Source organism: Mustela putorius, unplaced genomic scaffold (genome assembly GCF_011764305.1).
Source record: "Mustela putorius furo isolate JIRA1106 unplaced genomic scaffold, ASM1176430v1.1 tig00000145_pilon_pilon_pilon, whole genome shotgun sequence".
Classification (NCBI taxonomy): Eukaryota; Metazoa; Chordata; class Mammalia; order Carnivora; family Mustelidae; genus Mustela; species Mustela putorius.
This window is the reverse complement of record NW_025421294.1, coordinates 1,863,304-1,878,775: the sequence shown is the minus strand read 5'-3', so window position 1 is coordinate 1,878,775 and position 15,472 is coordinate 1,863,304. Positions and strand designations below refer to the sequence as shown.

The 15,472-nt window shown below is 41.9% G+C and overlaps 1 protein-coding gene across 1 annotated transcript; it reads left to right on the top strand.

The window, feature by feature from the left end:
• Positions 1-1,048: 1,048 nt before the first annotated feature.
• On the top strand, positions 1,049-11,173 carry CCNB1 (cyclin B1). The gene is made up of 9 exons (XM_004764509.3): positions 1,049-1,206; positions 1,827-1,997; positions 2,099-2,251; positions 4,878-5,060; positions 6,317-6,475; positions 6,865-7,101; positions 7,582-7,722; positions 8,278-8,388; positions 9,901-11,173. Exons 1-9 carry the CDS (start codon positions 1,186-1,188, stop codon positions 10,006-10,008), a joined length of 1,284 nt encoding a protein of 427 aa, XP_004764566.1. The 5' UTR covers positions 1,049-1,185; the 3' UTR covers positions 10,009-11,173.
• Positions 11,174-15,472: the final 4,299 nt, after the last annotated feature.

Here is a 15,472-nt window from a genome sequence, read left to right as displayed (position 1 = left end):
TATACATGTGTTCCTTGTAATATTTGTGTTTGCAACTTCCCTAAATTTGAAATCCTTTTTTTTTTTTTTCTTAAGATTTTATTTATTTGACAGACAGAACACAAGTAGACAGAGAGGCAGGCAGGAGGAGAGGGAGAAACAGGTTCTCCACTGAGCAGGGAGCCCAACATGGGGCTGGATCCCAGGAGGCTGGGATCGAGCTGAAGGCAGCTGCTTAACTGACTGAGTCACCCAGGCGCCCCGAAATTATTTTCAAATACAAAGCTAAAACAAAAGATTGGCTTTGGGAAGAAATTCGATTAAAGCAATCTGGCAGATTAAGAAATTGAAAATTTTTTTTTTTATGATTTTATTTGACAGAAATCACAAGTAGGCAAGAGAGGCAGCAGAGAGAGAGAGGGAAGCAGGCTCGCTGCTGAGCAGAGAGCCCGATATGGGACTCGATCCCAGGACGCTGGGACCAAGATCTGAGCCGAAGGCAAAGGCTTTAACCCACTTAGCCACCCAGGCGCCCTGAAATTGACAATATTCTCAAGAGACAATTAGTGTTGTGAAAACATCAGGGATCCAAAAATAACCGAAGTTTATTTCCCATTTACTAATTTGTAGCTCTGGGAAAGTCACTCTAAACCTCTCTCAGCTTCAGGTCCTTCACCTAGAGGGCTGCTGGATAATGAAATGGAAATGTACCACACGCCGCCGCAAAAAGGAAAGTGTGTAACAGTAAGTGGGACTAGAGCCGGAACTGCTTCTCAGGTCTCCAAATCAGGCTGCTTCACTGTCACTCATGGTAGGGACACCAGCCGTCCTCCAGGTTAGCTCCCCCGGCGCCCAAGACCTCCCTTCCAGGTGGGCGGCGCACCTCCAGCTCTCCTCTCCAGGTGGCAGCGCAGCTGCCCAGGAGCGAAGGCCTGGCCCCGCCCGCTCTCGAACGTCTCCGCGGGGTCGCCCGGGAAACGCATTCTCGGAGGAACGGGCAGCCGCCAATGGGAAGGGAGCGAGTGCCACGAACAGACCAATAAGGAGGGAGCAGTGCGGGGTTTAAACCTGCGGCGGGGCCCGGCTCCTCCCGGCGTGCTGCGGAGGAACGGCTGTTGAGCTGCGCGGGGTTCAGGTCCCCGGCTGGTTGGTGACTCCCGAGTTCTGCTTCTCCCCACTGAGCTGCTGCCTGGTGAAGAAGAAGCCATGGCGCTCCGGGTCACCAGGGTGAGCTGCTGCGGACGGCGCTGCGTGGCTTCTCGTCCTCTGTCCTCTACCGGAGCCCTCCCTCCCGCCCCCCCAACACTCCCCGAGTGGACTAGGGCATCGGTTTGGGAAGGAGGATGGGGGGATCGGTGGGCCCCTGGCACGGTGGGGAGCCTTTGGGGGTCCGAGGGAGAGAGGGAGAGAACGGGGCTGTTCTGGGATAGATGTTCGGCGCGAGGAGGGAGGGCGGTGGAGGGTCGACGGGAAACCTCTTTTAAAACATGGTAGAGGGCCCCTGAGTGAGCTCCCAGCAGCCGCGGAACCCCCTTCCCAGAGAGAAGGTGCCTGCGGTTGGAGGCTTTTCCGATTTCCTTTCAAATGTAAATTAAAATATTTCAGAGTCGCCGGGGACTACACAGGCAGCCCCTCAATAGGGGAGTGAGGAGGTTCTGGGAAGAAATAAATGGGCTTGGCACAGCCGAAGCGTAGATCCTGGAACCCCAGTGTCCCTTGGGAACCCATTTGTTGCAGCCAGCGTTTATTCTGAGAAGCCTCTCTCTTGCCCCGCCCCACTTTCCCTGACCCTTGACTTAACTCTAACGTGGGCGGGCCGGCTCTCAAAGCGGTCTTGGTTCTTTCAGAACGCAAAAGTTAATGTGGAAAATAAGGCGAAGATCAGCATGGCAGGCGCAAAGCGCGTGCCTCTGGCCACCACTGCGGCCTCCAAGCCCGGGCTGAGGCCGAGAACAGCCCTCGGAGACATTGGTAACAAAGTCAGCGAACAACCACAGGCCAAATTGCCTCTGAAAAAGGTAACTATCTTCCTGCGCCGACTTCTCTCTCCCTAAGAGACCGCCCTACAACAAGGACCTGTGGTGGAGAAACATTTCATTTCCCGTCCTTTCATCCACAGGAAGCAAAAACTTTGGTTCCTGGAAAAGTTATTGCTAAAAAATTACCTAAACCTCTGGAGAAGGCACCCGAGCCTGTGCCAGAACCTGAGCCAGAACCTGAGCCAGAACCTGAGCCCGTTAAAGAAGAAAAACTTTCGCCTGAGCCTATTTTGGTAAACTTACTTTGCCTTTCTCCATCCGGTCTGTTGGGTGTCTCTTTCCCCTCGTTTAATAACCCATGGGATAATAGCATTCGAACAAATAGTGATACTAGTAATGTATAGAGTATTTGGCAGGAGGTGGTCTCCGCTCTGCACTTGAAGGGCTTTTAAGTGGCATATTCTTCACATGGACTCTCTCACTTGTATTAATACCTCTACCCTTTAGATAAGGCTTAGAGAAGTGTTAAGTAATTTTTCTAGAGTCGCCCATCTCATCAGTGGCATCTGTGGATGTAAACCCAGGCCATATGGCTGCAGAATCTAGGCTCTTCAGCATTTTGTTACACTGCCCTTTACCCCCTGTGAATGGTATTAAGTGAGAGCTGCACGGACTGAAGATTTTGCAGTCTTTGGTACATGCCATCAGACCAAAATTCCTTGACTGACACAGATTATCTTGAATCCTTTTACTCCCTAATGTGGCCACTGAGTAATTAATAACCCTGTAACAGTGGAATAGATAAAGGTGTAACAGGGAAAGAAAATGTAGCTTTTCAGAGAGTAGATGAGTTTAACAGCCTCAAAACTAAAACTTAAGAACTTATTAAATATCAATTACAGGGCGCCTGGGTGGCTCAGTGGGTTAAGCCGCTGCCTTCGGCTCAGGTCATGATCTCAGGGTCCTGGGATCGAGTCCCGCATCGGGCTCTCTGCTCAGCAGGGAGCCTGCTTCCTCCTCTCTCTCTGCCTGCCTCTCTGCCTACTTGTGTTCTGTCAAATAAATAAAAATTAAAAAAAAAAAAATATCAATTACATTAGCGTATCTACTCCTGTGAAGGAGAAACAGGGCACTAAAAGGGGCTCCTTTGCTGAAATTACAATGAGCTCATTTGATGAAGCTCTAATTTTAAAATGTAGTTAAGGGGGTGCCTGGGTGGCTCTGTCCATTAAGCATCTGCCTTCAGCTCAAGTCCTGATCCCAGGATCCTGGGATGGAGCCCCTTGTCAGGCTCCCTGCTCAGGGAGGAGCCTGCTCCCTCTCCCTCTGTTGTTCCCCTGCTGCTTGTGCTCTCTCACTCTAGCTCTCTCTCAAACAAACAAACAAATAAATAAAATCATTTTTTTTTTTAAAGATTTTATTTATTCATTTGACAGAGAGAGATGACAAGCAGGCAGAGAGGCAGGCAGAGAGAGAGGAGGAAGCAAGCTCCCTGCTGAGCAGAGAGCCTGATGCGGGGCTTGATCCCAGGACTCTGAGATCATGACCCGAGCCGAAGGCAGCGGCTTAACCCACTGAGCCACCCAGGCGCCCCAAATAAATAAAATCTTAAAAGAAAAGTAAACTAAAACATAGTTAAGGAGTATCTCTACTTGGTAGGTAGGTTGATGCCCACTTCACGAATCACTTAATAAAGACAATTACATCTTTAAATTAGAAAACAAATAATAGTTAAAACCAGTTGAGAAAAATGATCTGTAAAGTCTTTCAGTCCAATTCCTTATATCGAAGAGTAGGAGATTTGAGGCTATTGCTTTAGTATTGACATTCTGAACATAACATACAAAGCCTGGAGCATGCAGTGTCTCTTAATTGGCCATACCGTCTACAAGAGAATTCCTTGAAAGTCCCATACTGATCCTTGACTTTGCTCTCCCACTTAATAAGAAAAGCCCTTCTCACTCTCATTCTTTTAGTTACCTTTTCATCCTTCAAAGCAGCTCAACCATCAACTCCTGAAACTGCCTAACTTACCCTCACCCTTGTTCCTAGGATCAGTCTCATTTCATTTACTTCTGTCTCCTATATTCAAAGCCGTTTGAGGACACTATAAAGGCAGTGTCTATAAATAAATAAATAAAAATCTTTAAAAAAAAAAGGGCGGTGTCTAGCATAGAGCTTGACTAGAAGAAAATGCCAATAAATATTTGAACAAAAGGATAGCTAGAGTTTGAAAGAAATGGCTAATAATAATAACTAACTAGGGATGCCTGAGTGGTTAAGCGTCTGCCTTCAGCTCCGATCATGATTCGAGGGTGTTGGGATGGAGTTCCATATCCGGGCTCCTTGCTCAGTGGAGAGCCTGCTTCTCCCTCTGCCTTTGCCTATACTCCCCCTGCTTGTGCTCTCTCTCTCTCTCTCTCTCTGACAAATAAATAAATAAAAACTTTTTAAAAAGTAATGAACTTTGTTAATCCTAAGTAGTCAGGACAGAACTTGTGTTTTCCTGGGCAGTGAGAAGCAGTCCATGTTTTGATATAAAGACTACAGACTGTCATTCATTTGGGTAGACTTCACATGATCCTGATCCTAATAAACAGATTGTTTACTTATTTCCTTTGGAGGAAAGTCTAGAATGTGATTTTGTTTGCTTTTTCTCTGTTTTACCTGTCGGTTTGGGTTCTGCTAACTTAAAACTCTCAGTCTGTTTTGGCTTTTTGCTTTTTTTTTGTATTACTCATGTCCTAAGGAGAGATTGAATAAATTTGAAAAAAAGATACTTTTCCTTTAAGAAAATGAATTATGAATTATATGTCTATTTAACAGTTGGTCTCTTGAGTTAGTACCAATAATTGGGCCTTCATTTCCAGATTGTATGCTTCTCTTTGCTATTATTTCAAAAAGTCTTTCTGTTTCAAGGTTGATACTCCCTCTCCAAGCCCAATGGAAACATCTGGATGTGCCCCTGCAGAAGAATATCTGTGTCAGGCATTCTCTGATGTAATTCTTGCAGTGAATGATGTGGATGCCGAAGATGGAGCTGATCCAAACCTTTGTAGTGAATATGTGAAAGATATTTATGCTTATCTGAGACAACTTGAGGTCTGTATTGTTTTTAGAATCTTTTTTTTTTTAACTGCATTTAGCTTGATAAAGACGTTTTTTCCACTGAGAGTTTATAATAATTCAAGCAGGATGTGAACAGTATTTCTTAACAGTAGATTCCATTTCAAATTCTCCTTCATGGAGTAGCAAAAATCAAGTCACTGTGCTCACTTCAGCAGTACATACACTAAAAAATCAAGTCACTAACCAAGCCAAGGACATCTGTATTTGCCATTTGAACAGGTAAAGTACAAAGTGACAGTGGATAATAACCGTAACTCTAACGAATGTCCACAGGTTGAATGATATATTTATGTCTATCACAGTTAGGAGTGGGCAAGTCCCAGGCTCAAGAGTTTGAGGATTAGAGGCAGGAGATGGATGGTAATGAAGAAAATGCTGAAAAATTATAACCAGCAGCAACACAAGGCATTTTGCGTCAATGTGGCTAATGTGCATGTGATACCAGGAAAATTGTTCTTTGTGTCCAAGAGGGTATACTCGAAGTTTTTGGTTTTCTTTCATTTCATATCACTTCTGAAACTTTCTATTAGTGGCTTTAGTCCCCCACCTCAAGACAAGGTAGCGTTCTGTATACTAACAAGCTGTATACGACCAGATTTGCCCAGTCGTTTGTTAATAATGCGTTCTCTTTGGGCATCCATTTTCTAGAGGATTGTCCTATAGAAACATCCTTGCTAGGACCAGCCTTCCACTTTGGGTTTTTTCTCCCTTCTTTTTAATAAAATTATAACTTTGGCTGAGTGGGTTTAGCAGGTGCATGTGCTGGTCCTTGATGATTCATTATTTTTCCCTATGGTGTTTTGGGGGTTTAAATCCTAGAGTGGGAAAGTGGGTAGCACATAGGTTCCAGCTGATCTGGAAAGTAGCTGCTGCTGGTTTTCTCTGCTTCACACAGCTCAGGTTCTGGATTTAGAGTCATAAGTGAAAAGATGAGATGATGGCATGATATCTTTGTCTGGGATGAAATGGGTACAAAGTGTAGGCAAGTAGCAGTGACGGTAGGTTGAACATAGTGAAATCTGTACAAAATGAAAAACCTGTCAAACTGTCCTATTTAATGTTGGCTTTCTTCCTCAGTGACAGCTTTATGTAGTGACTGTATAAATAATTAAGTTGAGGACTGTTAGAGATTCTGAACTCTCCCTTACTGTTCTGTGGTGACTAAGATTTGTGGACAGAAATGTCACATGGAGTCTTGCTTCTAAAGGATAATCAGCATTCTTTTGCAGGAAGAGCAAGCCATCAGACCAAAATACCTACTGGGTCGTGAAGTCACTGGAAACATGAGAGCTATCCTTATTGACTGGCTAGTACAGGTTCAGATGAAGTTCAGGTTACTTCAGGAGACCATGTACATGACTGTTTCCATTATTGATCGGTTCATGCAGGTGAGCATAATTCAGTAATTGAGGATTCTCCCTTTAGGGTCCTAGCAGAGTCATAAGAAACAGACCTTTTCAGGGGCGCCTGGTTGCCTTCGGCTCAGGTCATGATCTTAGGGTTCTGGGATCAAGCCTGGCATTGGGCTTCCTGCTTAGTGGGGAGTCTGCTTCTTCCTTTCCCTCTAACCCTCCCCCCATGCTCATGCTCTCTTTCTCTCTCTCAAATAAATAAAATTAAGAAGAAAAAAAAAAGTATTTCACAGCTAACATCTGTTTTGGGGTAGTGCATTCAGATTTTGCTGTGAGAGTGTTTTTCCCATGTTCCCTTCATAGCTCTCTTGTCTCCTTTTTCAAGTATGTATTAGTTGTTCATCCAGTTGGAATTCCCATTGCAGAATAATTGTGTGCCCAAGAAGATGCTGCAGCTGGTTGGTGTCACTGCCATGTTTATTGCAAGCAAATATGAAGAAATGTACCCTCCAGAAATTGGTGACTTTGCCTTTGTGACTGACAACACTTATACTAAGCACCAAATCAGACAGATGGAAATGAAGATTCTAAGATCTTTAAATTTTGGTCTGGGCCGCCCTCTACCCCTGCATTTCCTTCGGAGAGCATCTAAGATCGGAGAGGTACAGTTCTCTTTGGTAACCTTTAGTATGGTACATGATGAAATATTGCTAACCAAGTAGATCTAATTCAGCTGACTTATAAATCTGTATGAAGAAGATATAATGTTCTTTTTTTTTTTTTTTTTTTTTTTTTAATTTTTTTTTTATTTGTTTATTTGACAGACAGAGATTACAAGTAGACAGAGAGGCAGGCAGAGAGAGAGAGGGAAGCAGGCTCCCCGCTGAGCAGAGAGCCCGATGCGGGACTCGATCCCAGGACTCTGGGATCATGACCTGAGCCGAAGGCAGCGGCTTAACCCACTGAGCCACCCAGGCGCCCCTATAATGTTCTTTATTTCCAATTTTCATTAAGGCCTTCCATGGGGAGTTGCATTTGAGAGTTAACAGACAAACATTTGTGATTATAGTTACAGGCATACTGCTTATTGCCAGTACAGAATTCTCTAACGGAAGTTGAGAGACCTGTGGGTTTTGTTTCAGGTTGATGTTGAGCAACATACTTTGGCCAAATACCTGATGGAACTAACTATGTTGGACTACGATATGGTGCACTTTCCTCCTTCTCAGATTGCAGCAGGAGCTTTTTGCTTAGCACTGAAAATTCTTGATAACGGTGAATGGGTAAGCTCTGTCACAAAGACTTAGGTTACCCTGAGTTTTTTAATTATAAGTGATGTTTGTATGAATACTGGACTTTTTACATTAAAGGACTATCCTAATGGTTTCTAAAATTATAGCATCTACTGAGAGAATGATTAAAAGTGATATTTTGTTTGCCATGTGTTCATAAGATACTCCCACTTCATTACCTAATTTCATCTTTTGATATAAATGAAGACACTCAGGTGAAATGACATGCTAGAAAGTTCATTCATATTCATTGATTCACCAAATATTTCTCGTATGTGTCATATGCTACCCTATGCCCTAGGAGTAGAACTATGCATGAGAATATTGGTGTCAAAGGTGAGCACATGTGTATAATAGATTTAAGTATAGGATCCTAGAGAAGCATGAAAGAAGAGTGTTTGGGGAGGAAGGCATCTTAAATTTATCTTAAATTTGTTATAATCAGTCCTAAGGAATCTCTTCCTACTCTACTCTTGGCTAAGATACAGAAATATTATGAAAACCATTATTGATGAGCATTTCTAACATTAGCTTTTGTTGCCATAGACACCAACTCTACAGCATTATCTATCATACACTGAAGAATCCCTTCTAAGTGTTATGCAACACCTAGCTAAGAATATAGTCATGGTGAATCGTGGACTTACAAAGCACATGGTAAGTCAGGGATACTGTAAGATGTTGAAGGGGATGTGGGAGGGTACAGAATGAAAATACTTAAGATTTCATGTCTGTAAATGCATGGCTTATTTTTCCTTTTTTATTTATTTTGTGTGTGTGTGAGTGAGAGATGGGAGGTGGTGGTGGGTACAGAAGGAGAGAATTTTTTTTTTTTTTTAAATTTAAATTCAGTTAATTTAGGGGCACCTGGGTGGCTAAGTGGGTTAAAGCCTCTGCCTTCAGCTCCAGTCATGATCCCAGGGTCCTGGGATAGAGCCCCATATCGGGCTCTCTGCTCTGCGGGGAGGCTGCTTTCCCCCAACTCTCTCTGCCTGCCTCTCTGCCTACTTGTGATCTCTGTCTGTTAAATAAATAAAATCTTTGGGGCACCTGGATGGCTCAGTTGTTGAGCGTCTGCCTTCCGCTCCGGTCATGATCCCAGAGTCCTGGGATCAAGCCCCATGTCAGGCTCCCTGCTCAGAAGGAAGCCTGCTTCTCCCTCTCCCACCCCCCACTGCTTGTGTTCCCTCTCTTGCTGTCTCTCTCTCTGTCAAGTAAATAAATAAAATCTTAAAAAATAAATAAAAATAAAATCTTTAAAAAATTTTCAGTTAATTTATATATATTGTATTAGTTTCAGAGGTTGAATTCAGTGATGGATCAGTAGTATGTAACATCCAGGGCTCATTATGTCATGTGCCTTTTTTTTTTTTTTTTTTTTTTTAAAGATTTTACCCATTTGTTTGACAGAGAGAGATCACAAGTAGGCAGAGAGGCAGGCAGAGAGAGAGAGAGGAGGAAGCAGGCTCCCTGCTGAGCAGAGAGCCCGATGTGGGACTCGATCCCAGGACCCTGAGATCATGACCTGAGCCGAAGGCAGCGGCTCAACCCACTGAGCCACCCAGGCACCCCATCATGTGCCTTTCTTAATACCCATCACCTAGTTCCCCATTTCCCTACCCACCTCCCCTCCAGCAACCCCCAGTTTGTTTCCTAGAATTCAGAATCTCTTACAGTTTGTTTCCATCTCTGATTTCATCTTATTTTATGGGAGAGAGATAATCTTTTTTTTTTAAGATTTTATTTATTTATTTGTCAGAGACAGAGGGAGAGAGAGCAAGCGAGCACAGGCAGACAAAGAGGCAGGCAGAGGCAGAGGGAGAAGCAGGCTCCCTGCCGAGCAAGGAGCCCGATGTGGGGCTCGATCCCAGGACCCTGGGATCATGACCTGAGCTGAAGGCAGCTGGTTAACCAACTGAGCCACCCAGGCGTCCCGGGAGAGAAAGAATCTTCTTAACCAGGCTCCATGCCCAGTGTGTAGCCCAGTGCCATACTTGGTCTCACAACCCTGAGATCATGACCTGAACCAAAACCAAGAGTTAGATGCTTAACCAGGCGCCTCAATGCATAGCATATTTTTAAGTATTTGATGTTTTGAGTTTCTGCATCACTGGATCTTACAATGTTTTCCTCTTTGACTTCATTAACTACTATGCTTTTCTCTTCCAGACCATCAAGAACAAGTATGCCACATCTAAGCACGCAAAGATCAGCACGCTGGCACAGCTAAATTCTGCACTAGTTCAAGATTTAGCCAAGGCTGTGGCAAAGGTGTAACCTGTAAACATGAGTTGGAGTACTATAATAACTGCAAATAAAATTGGCACCATGTGCCATCTGTACATACTATATGTTATCTTTACTGACTTTTAATAAAGTTTGTGGTCCTTTTTACTTATACCTTAACTCATTCGAATGTCGCTACTTTCCTACTTGAGGATAACCTAAAAGTTGTGTTAAAGGTATGGTGGGGAGTATAAAAAGTGCTTTCAGTTTATTGGGACCCAACCTACATATATAATTGTCATTTGTGTGGTTCTTGTTTTATGTATATGGCTTTCGCTTTCTTAATATGGATTACTTTGGTCATGAAGGCATTTAAAGCCCTTTGTAGGGCATATGTACAGCCCTATAAGCCCTGTCATCTTGGAGAATATGCAGCTTCTGTCGGCTTAAAAGCCTGCCACCTCACCTTTAGACACTCCCCTCCCTATTTTCTGTTTCTTCTGGTGGTTGCTGCCATAATTCCAAGAAGTTCTTATTTCTACCACTATTTCTTAAATTATCAACTTTTGTATCATTTTTTTTCACCTGCAGAAATAAGAACTTTGTATTTTAAACATACTTTTTCATTGTTGATCAAATAAAAGTAGATCCTCAAAGCATAAAGTATCTTAAAAAGTTGATTTACTCCTTACCCCCCACTTCTACAGCTCAATTCTATCCATCTGAAGGTATCAACAGTTTGGGATAGATCCTTCGATGCCTCTTTTATAAACACAGACGCGCATATAAATTGTTACAGGGATTTCTAAGAAATGGAATCATGCTATATATAAGTAATTCCTTTTAACATGGATAGGCCTTACCTGTATTTGGGCATTACATTCCATAGTAAGGGTATACTACAGTATATTCATTCTGCTGTTGACCTTCACATTGTTTTTTGCTACTATAGACAAATGTCTTTGTTATCATTAAATAACATACTTTCCTTTCTGTACACTGTGTTCTCCAGAATATGTATGTACTAAATTTTGGCAGATACTTTTCTCAGTGTCCTCAGCAGTGTACAAAAGTGCTGGATTTCTCTGTGTCCTTGTCAGAACTGAAGGCAACAATTCTCTAGTTTCTGCAAACTTGGCAAAAAATAATCTATCTAGTGTGCTGTTGTAATTTATAATTTTGATGACTAGTTGAATAAATTTTTGTTGAGAACTTATCAGTATGCGAGGTTTTCCCATTTTATCATTGTCTTTTGACTGTTTATGCTTTTTGTCATGCACACACTTTTAAGTTTTTGTATTATCAAATTTCCTTTTTTTTTTTCTGTAGTTGCTTTTGGATTCTCAGTCCTAAGGTCAACTCCATCTCAAAACTGAGCATCTTCTTCTTTTTTTTTTTTTTTATTTTTTTTTTTTTAAAGATTTTATTTATTTATTTGACAGAGAGAAATCACAAGTAGGCAGAGAGGCAGGCAGAGAGAGAGAGAGAGGAGGAAGCAGGCTCCCTGCTGAGCAGAGAGCCCGATGCGGGACTCGATCCCAGGACCCTGAGATCATGACCTGAGCCGAAGGCAGCGGCTTAACCACTGAGCCACCCAGGCGCCCCTTTTTTTTTTTTTTTAAAGATTTTATTTATTTGACAGAGAGAAATCACAAGTAGATGGAGAGGCAGGCAGAGAGAGAGGGAGGGAGGGAAGCAGGCTCCCTGCTGAGCAGAGAGCCCGATGCGGGACTCGATCCCAGGACCCTGAGATCACGACCTGAGCCGAAGGCAGCGGCTTAACCCACTAAGCCACCCAGGCGCCCCAAAACTGAGCATCTTCTAAAATTCTAAAATTTACCCATTTATAATCCCTCACACTTTTTGTATATGGTATAAGGTAGGGCTCTGATAGGTGCCCTTTTATGTCATACCACATGATCAAAATTATCCTTGTCGGGGCGCCTGGGTGGCTCAGTGGGTTAAGCCGCTGCCTTCGGCTCAGGTCATGATCTCAGAGTCCTGGGATCGAGTCCCGCATCGGGCTCTCTGCTCAGCGGAGAACCTGCTTCCCTCTCTCTCTCTGGCTGCCTCTCCGTCTACTTGTGATTTCTCTCTGTCAAATTAATAAATAAAATCTTTAAAAAAAAAAAAATTATCCTTGTCAACCTGAATTGAAACAATGCTCATCATTTCCTGATCTACTTATTTCTACTTGCTTTTTCATGTGATAAAATAAAAGTATTACGTTATCTGCTAAGATGAAGCTAGCACTATTTTTCAGATATTCGGGGGCAATTTCAAACCTAAGAACTTTATAAAGTTGGGTCCAGTTACAGAAAAGCTTTGAGGTTTTGAATAGACCTGTCTTCCCATTCAGAAGCATTTTTTTCTCCAAGGATTGTTGCATGCTCTCCAATTGACTTAGAATTTTAATTATATAATTGAAGCACTTTTCTTGTCAAGTTTATTGCTGGGTTTGTGGTTTTTTGTTGTATTGTGAATGGAACCTAATTCCCCATCTTTTTATTGCTAGTTTTTTCTTATCTAGCTGGCATCAGTATTCTTACTCATTTCTTTTTAAATTTTTTTTTTTTAAAGATTTTATTTATCCATTTGACAGAGAGAAATCACAAGTAGATGGAGAGGCAGGCAGAGAGAGAAAGGGAAGCAGGCTCCCTGCTGAGCAGAGAGCCCGATGCGGGACTCGATCCCAGGACCCTGAGATCATGACCTGAGCCGAAGGCAGAGGCTTTAACCCACTGAGCCACCCAGGCGTCCCTTTTTAAATTTTTTTTAATCAATTTGTTTTTAATGGAGTAGAAAACCTTAAATCTAAAACTTTTTTCAATGTTTATGGTATTTATTGTATTAGAATCTCCAACATAATCATAATAGAGAAATCTGTCTTGTTTCTGGATTAGACATCTCAAGTGTTTTTTATCATTTAATATTCTTGTTGTTAGGCTTTAAGTAGTCTTCCTATTTTATGTATTTTTCTATTTCTGTTTTGAGTTGTTAATTGGCAGGGCTGTGGAAATTCATTTACTTTTTCAGTTTATTAGGATTATTAATATAGTATAATTTTCCACATTAGAGGTTTATTCAAATCAAATGAATTCTTGCTCATGGTACATAGATTTAATGTGTTTCTTCTAGAAAATTTTGCACCTTACTTGGGAAACTGACCTAGTTTTTGTTGTTGGTATGGTTTTCTAGTTTTTCTTTTATTTTACTAGCTTTTGGGTGGATTATAGAGGTTTCCATTTTTATATCACATACTTTGAAAACCTTATTAATTCATTTGAAACTAGCTTAATTAGGGGGTACCATGGTAGCTCAGTCGGTCAAGCGTCTGCCATTCCGCTCAGGTCATGATCCCAGGGTCCTGTGATTGAGTTCTGCATCAGGCTCCCTGCTCAGTAGAGTGCCTGCTTCTCCCTCTACCCCTTCCCCAGCTTTTTTTTTTTTTTTATTTTTTTTTTTATTTTTTTTTAAAGATTTTTATTTATTATTTATTTGACAGAGAGAGAAATCACAAGTAGGCGGAGAGTCAGGCAGAGAGAGAGAGAGAAGCAGGCTCCCGCTGAGCAAAGAGCCCGATGCGGGGCTCGATCCCAGGACACCGAGATCATGACCTGAGCCGAAGGCAGCGGCTTAATCCACTGAGCCACCCAGGCGCCCCCCTTCCCCAGCTTTTGATCTCTGTCTCACTCTCTTAAATAAATAAAATCTTTAAAAAATTTTAGGGGTGCCTGGGTGGCTCAGCGGGTTAAGCCGCTGCCTTCCGCTCAGGTCATGAACTCGGAGTCCTGGGATCAAGCCCTGCATCAGGCTCTCTGCTCAGCAGGGAGCCTGCTTCCTCCTCCCTCTCTGCCTGCCTCTCTGCCTGCTTGTGATCTCTCTCAATAAATCTCTCTCAAATAAATAAATAAAATCTTAAAAAAAAATCTTTAAAAAATTTTAAACTTTACAATCATTTGGCCTGGATCTGCTTAAATTGGTATGTTTTCATTGTCGTTTGGTGTTTTTTAGGAATTATCCCCCCTCTACTAAAAGGAAATAATCTCATCTAGATTTTTAAAGTCATAGTTGTGTAGTTATATTTTGTCTCTCAGTCCTGATATTGAATACTTTTATTTTCTACCCAGGCTTGTGTGGAGGGTTTTTTGTTTTTGTTTTTTTGTATTTTGAAAGAATCAGTTTTGATATTACATTCCTACCACCTTTATTTTATAGTTTTAGCTCAACATCTTTTTTTAGTTTAAGTTAAATGTATTTTGGTGATAAAATCATTTGACATTTTCTTTGAGATAGCTTGTTTCTGAAGACCTCCTTTTTATCTATTCCTGGTCATTATAATTTTTTTGTGGCCCTTGATATGGAGATTATTTAACTGCTTATTTTCTAAGTACTAGGTTTCTTTTCAAAGTTTTCGTCAAACATCTTCATGTTGGTGATTTTTTAATTTTGTTGGAAATGGGGTCTTTAAAAAGCCTTTTTGAAACTTAATATTTTTTCTGTATATAAATATTTGAATGACTTCTATAAATAAGCAAGGATATAGAAAAGGATTTTTTTTCTGTTAGGTGACATAGTTCTAGGTACTTCTGTAGGTAAGTACTAAATTATAGGTGTAAAGAAAAAAAGTATGTGTGTCAGGAACACATACACGCGTGTGAATATATTTTTCTTTTTCAGAGCCATTTCAAAGTAATTTTAAATTTCAAGACAATGTCATCTTAAAATATTTCATCATGCGGGCGCCTGGGTGGCTCAGTGGGTTAAGACCTCTGCCTTCGGCAGGGGTCATGATCCCAGGGTCCTGGGATCAGCCCCGCACCGGGCTCTCTCTGCTCAGTGGGGAGCCTGCTTCCTTCTCTCTCTCTGCCTACTTGTGATTTTTGTCAAATAAATAACTAAAATCTTAAAAAAAAAATGTTTAAAAAAATAGTTCATCATGCATCGCCTAAGTATTCATTTTCCTAAATAACCATGATCTTTATCACATTAAGACAATTAATATGTAATGTGCTGTGCATATTCTAATTTCCTCAATTGTTTGGAAGATGTTTTACAAACTTTTTTTCCAATCCAGGTTCCAATCAAAATTAATGTTTCCCTAAGCGATAATTGTCCTGCTTTTTGTTTTTCAAGGCATGGACATTAATTGTCCAGTCTATTGGTCTTCTACAACGTCAGGTCTACATTTCTATCGCTTCCCTTTCTTAGCCTGCCAGGCACATCCATTTTCCAAGGCTGCGAAGGTTAAGGGAGTGCCAAGATGGGTCCAAAAACCGCTGTCCCGAAGATCCCCTGACCCTGCGCCAAGGATGAATGACTCAATGTGTTGCGGTCTTCCCTTCCAGGCTGTTCCTGGGAGGCAGGATGTGTCCCAAATGGCTGTAGCCCAACTCCTAGCTCAGCTCGGGATAGACAGAACTGATGCTTGAAGTTTAACTTTTTCTTATTACCGGTCTAATACTAGTTTTCTGGGAAAGGGTCAGGAGCTGCCACAGCAACCGGAGAACGGGAC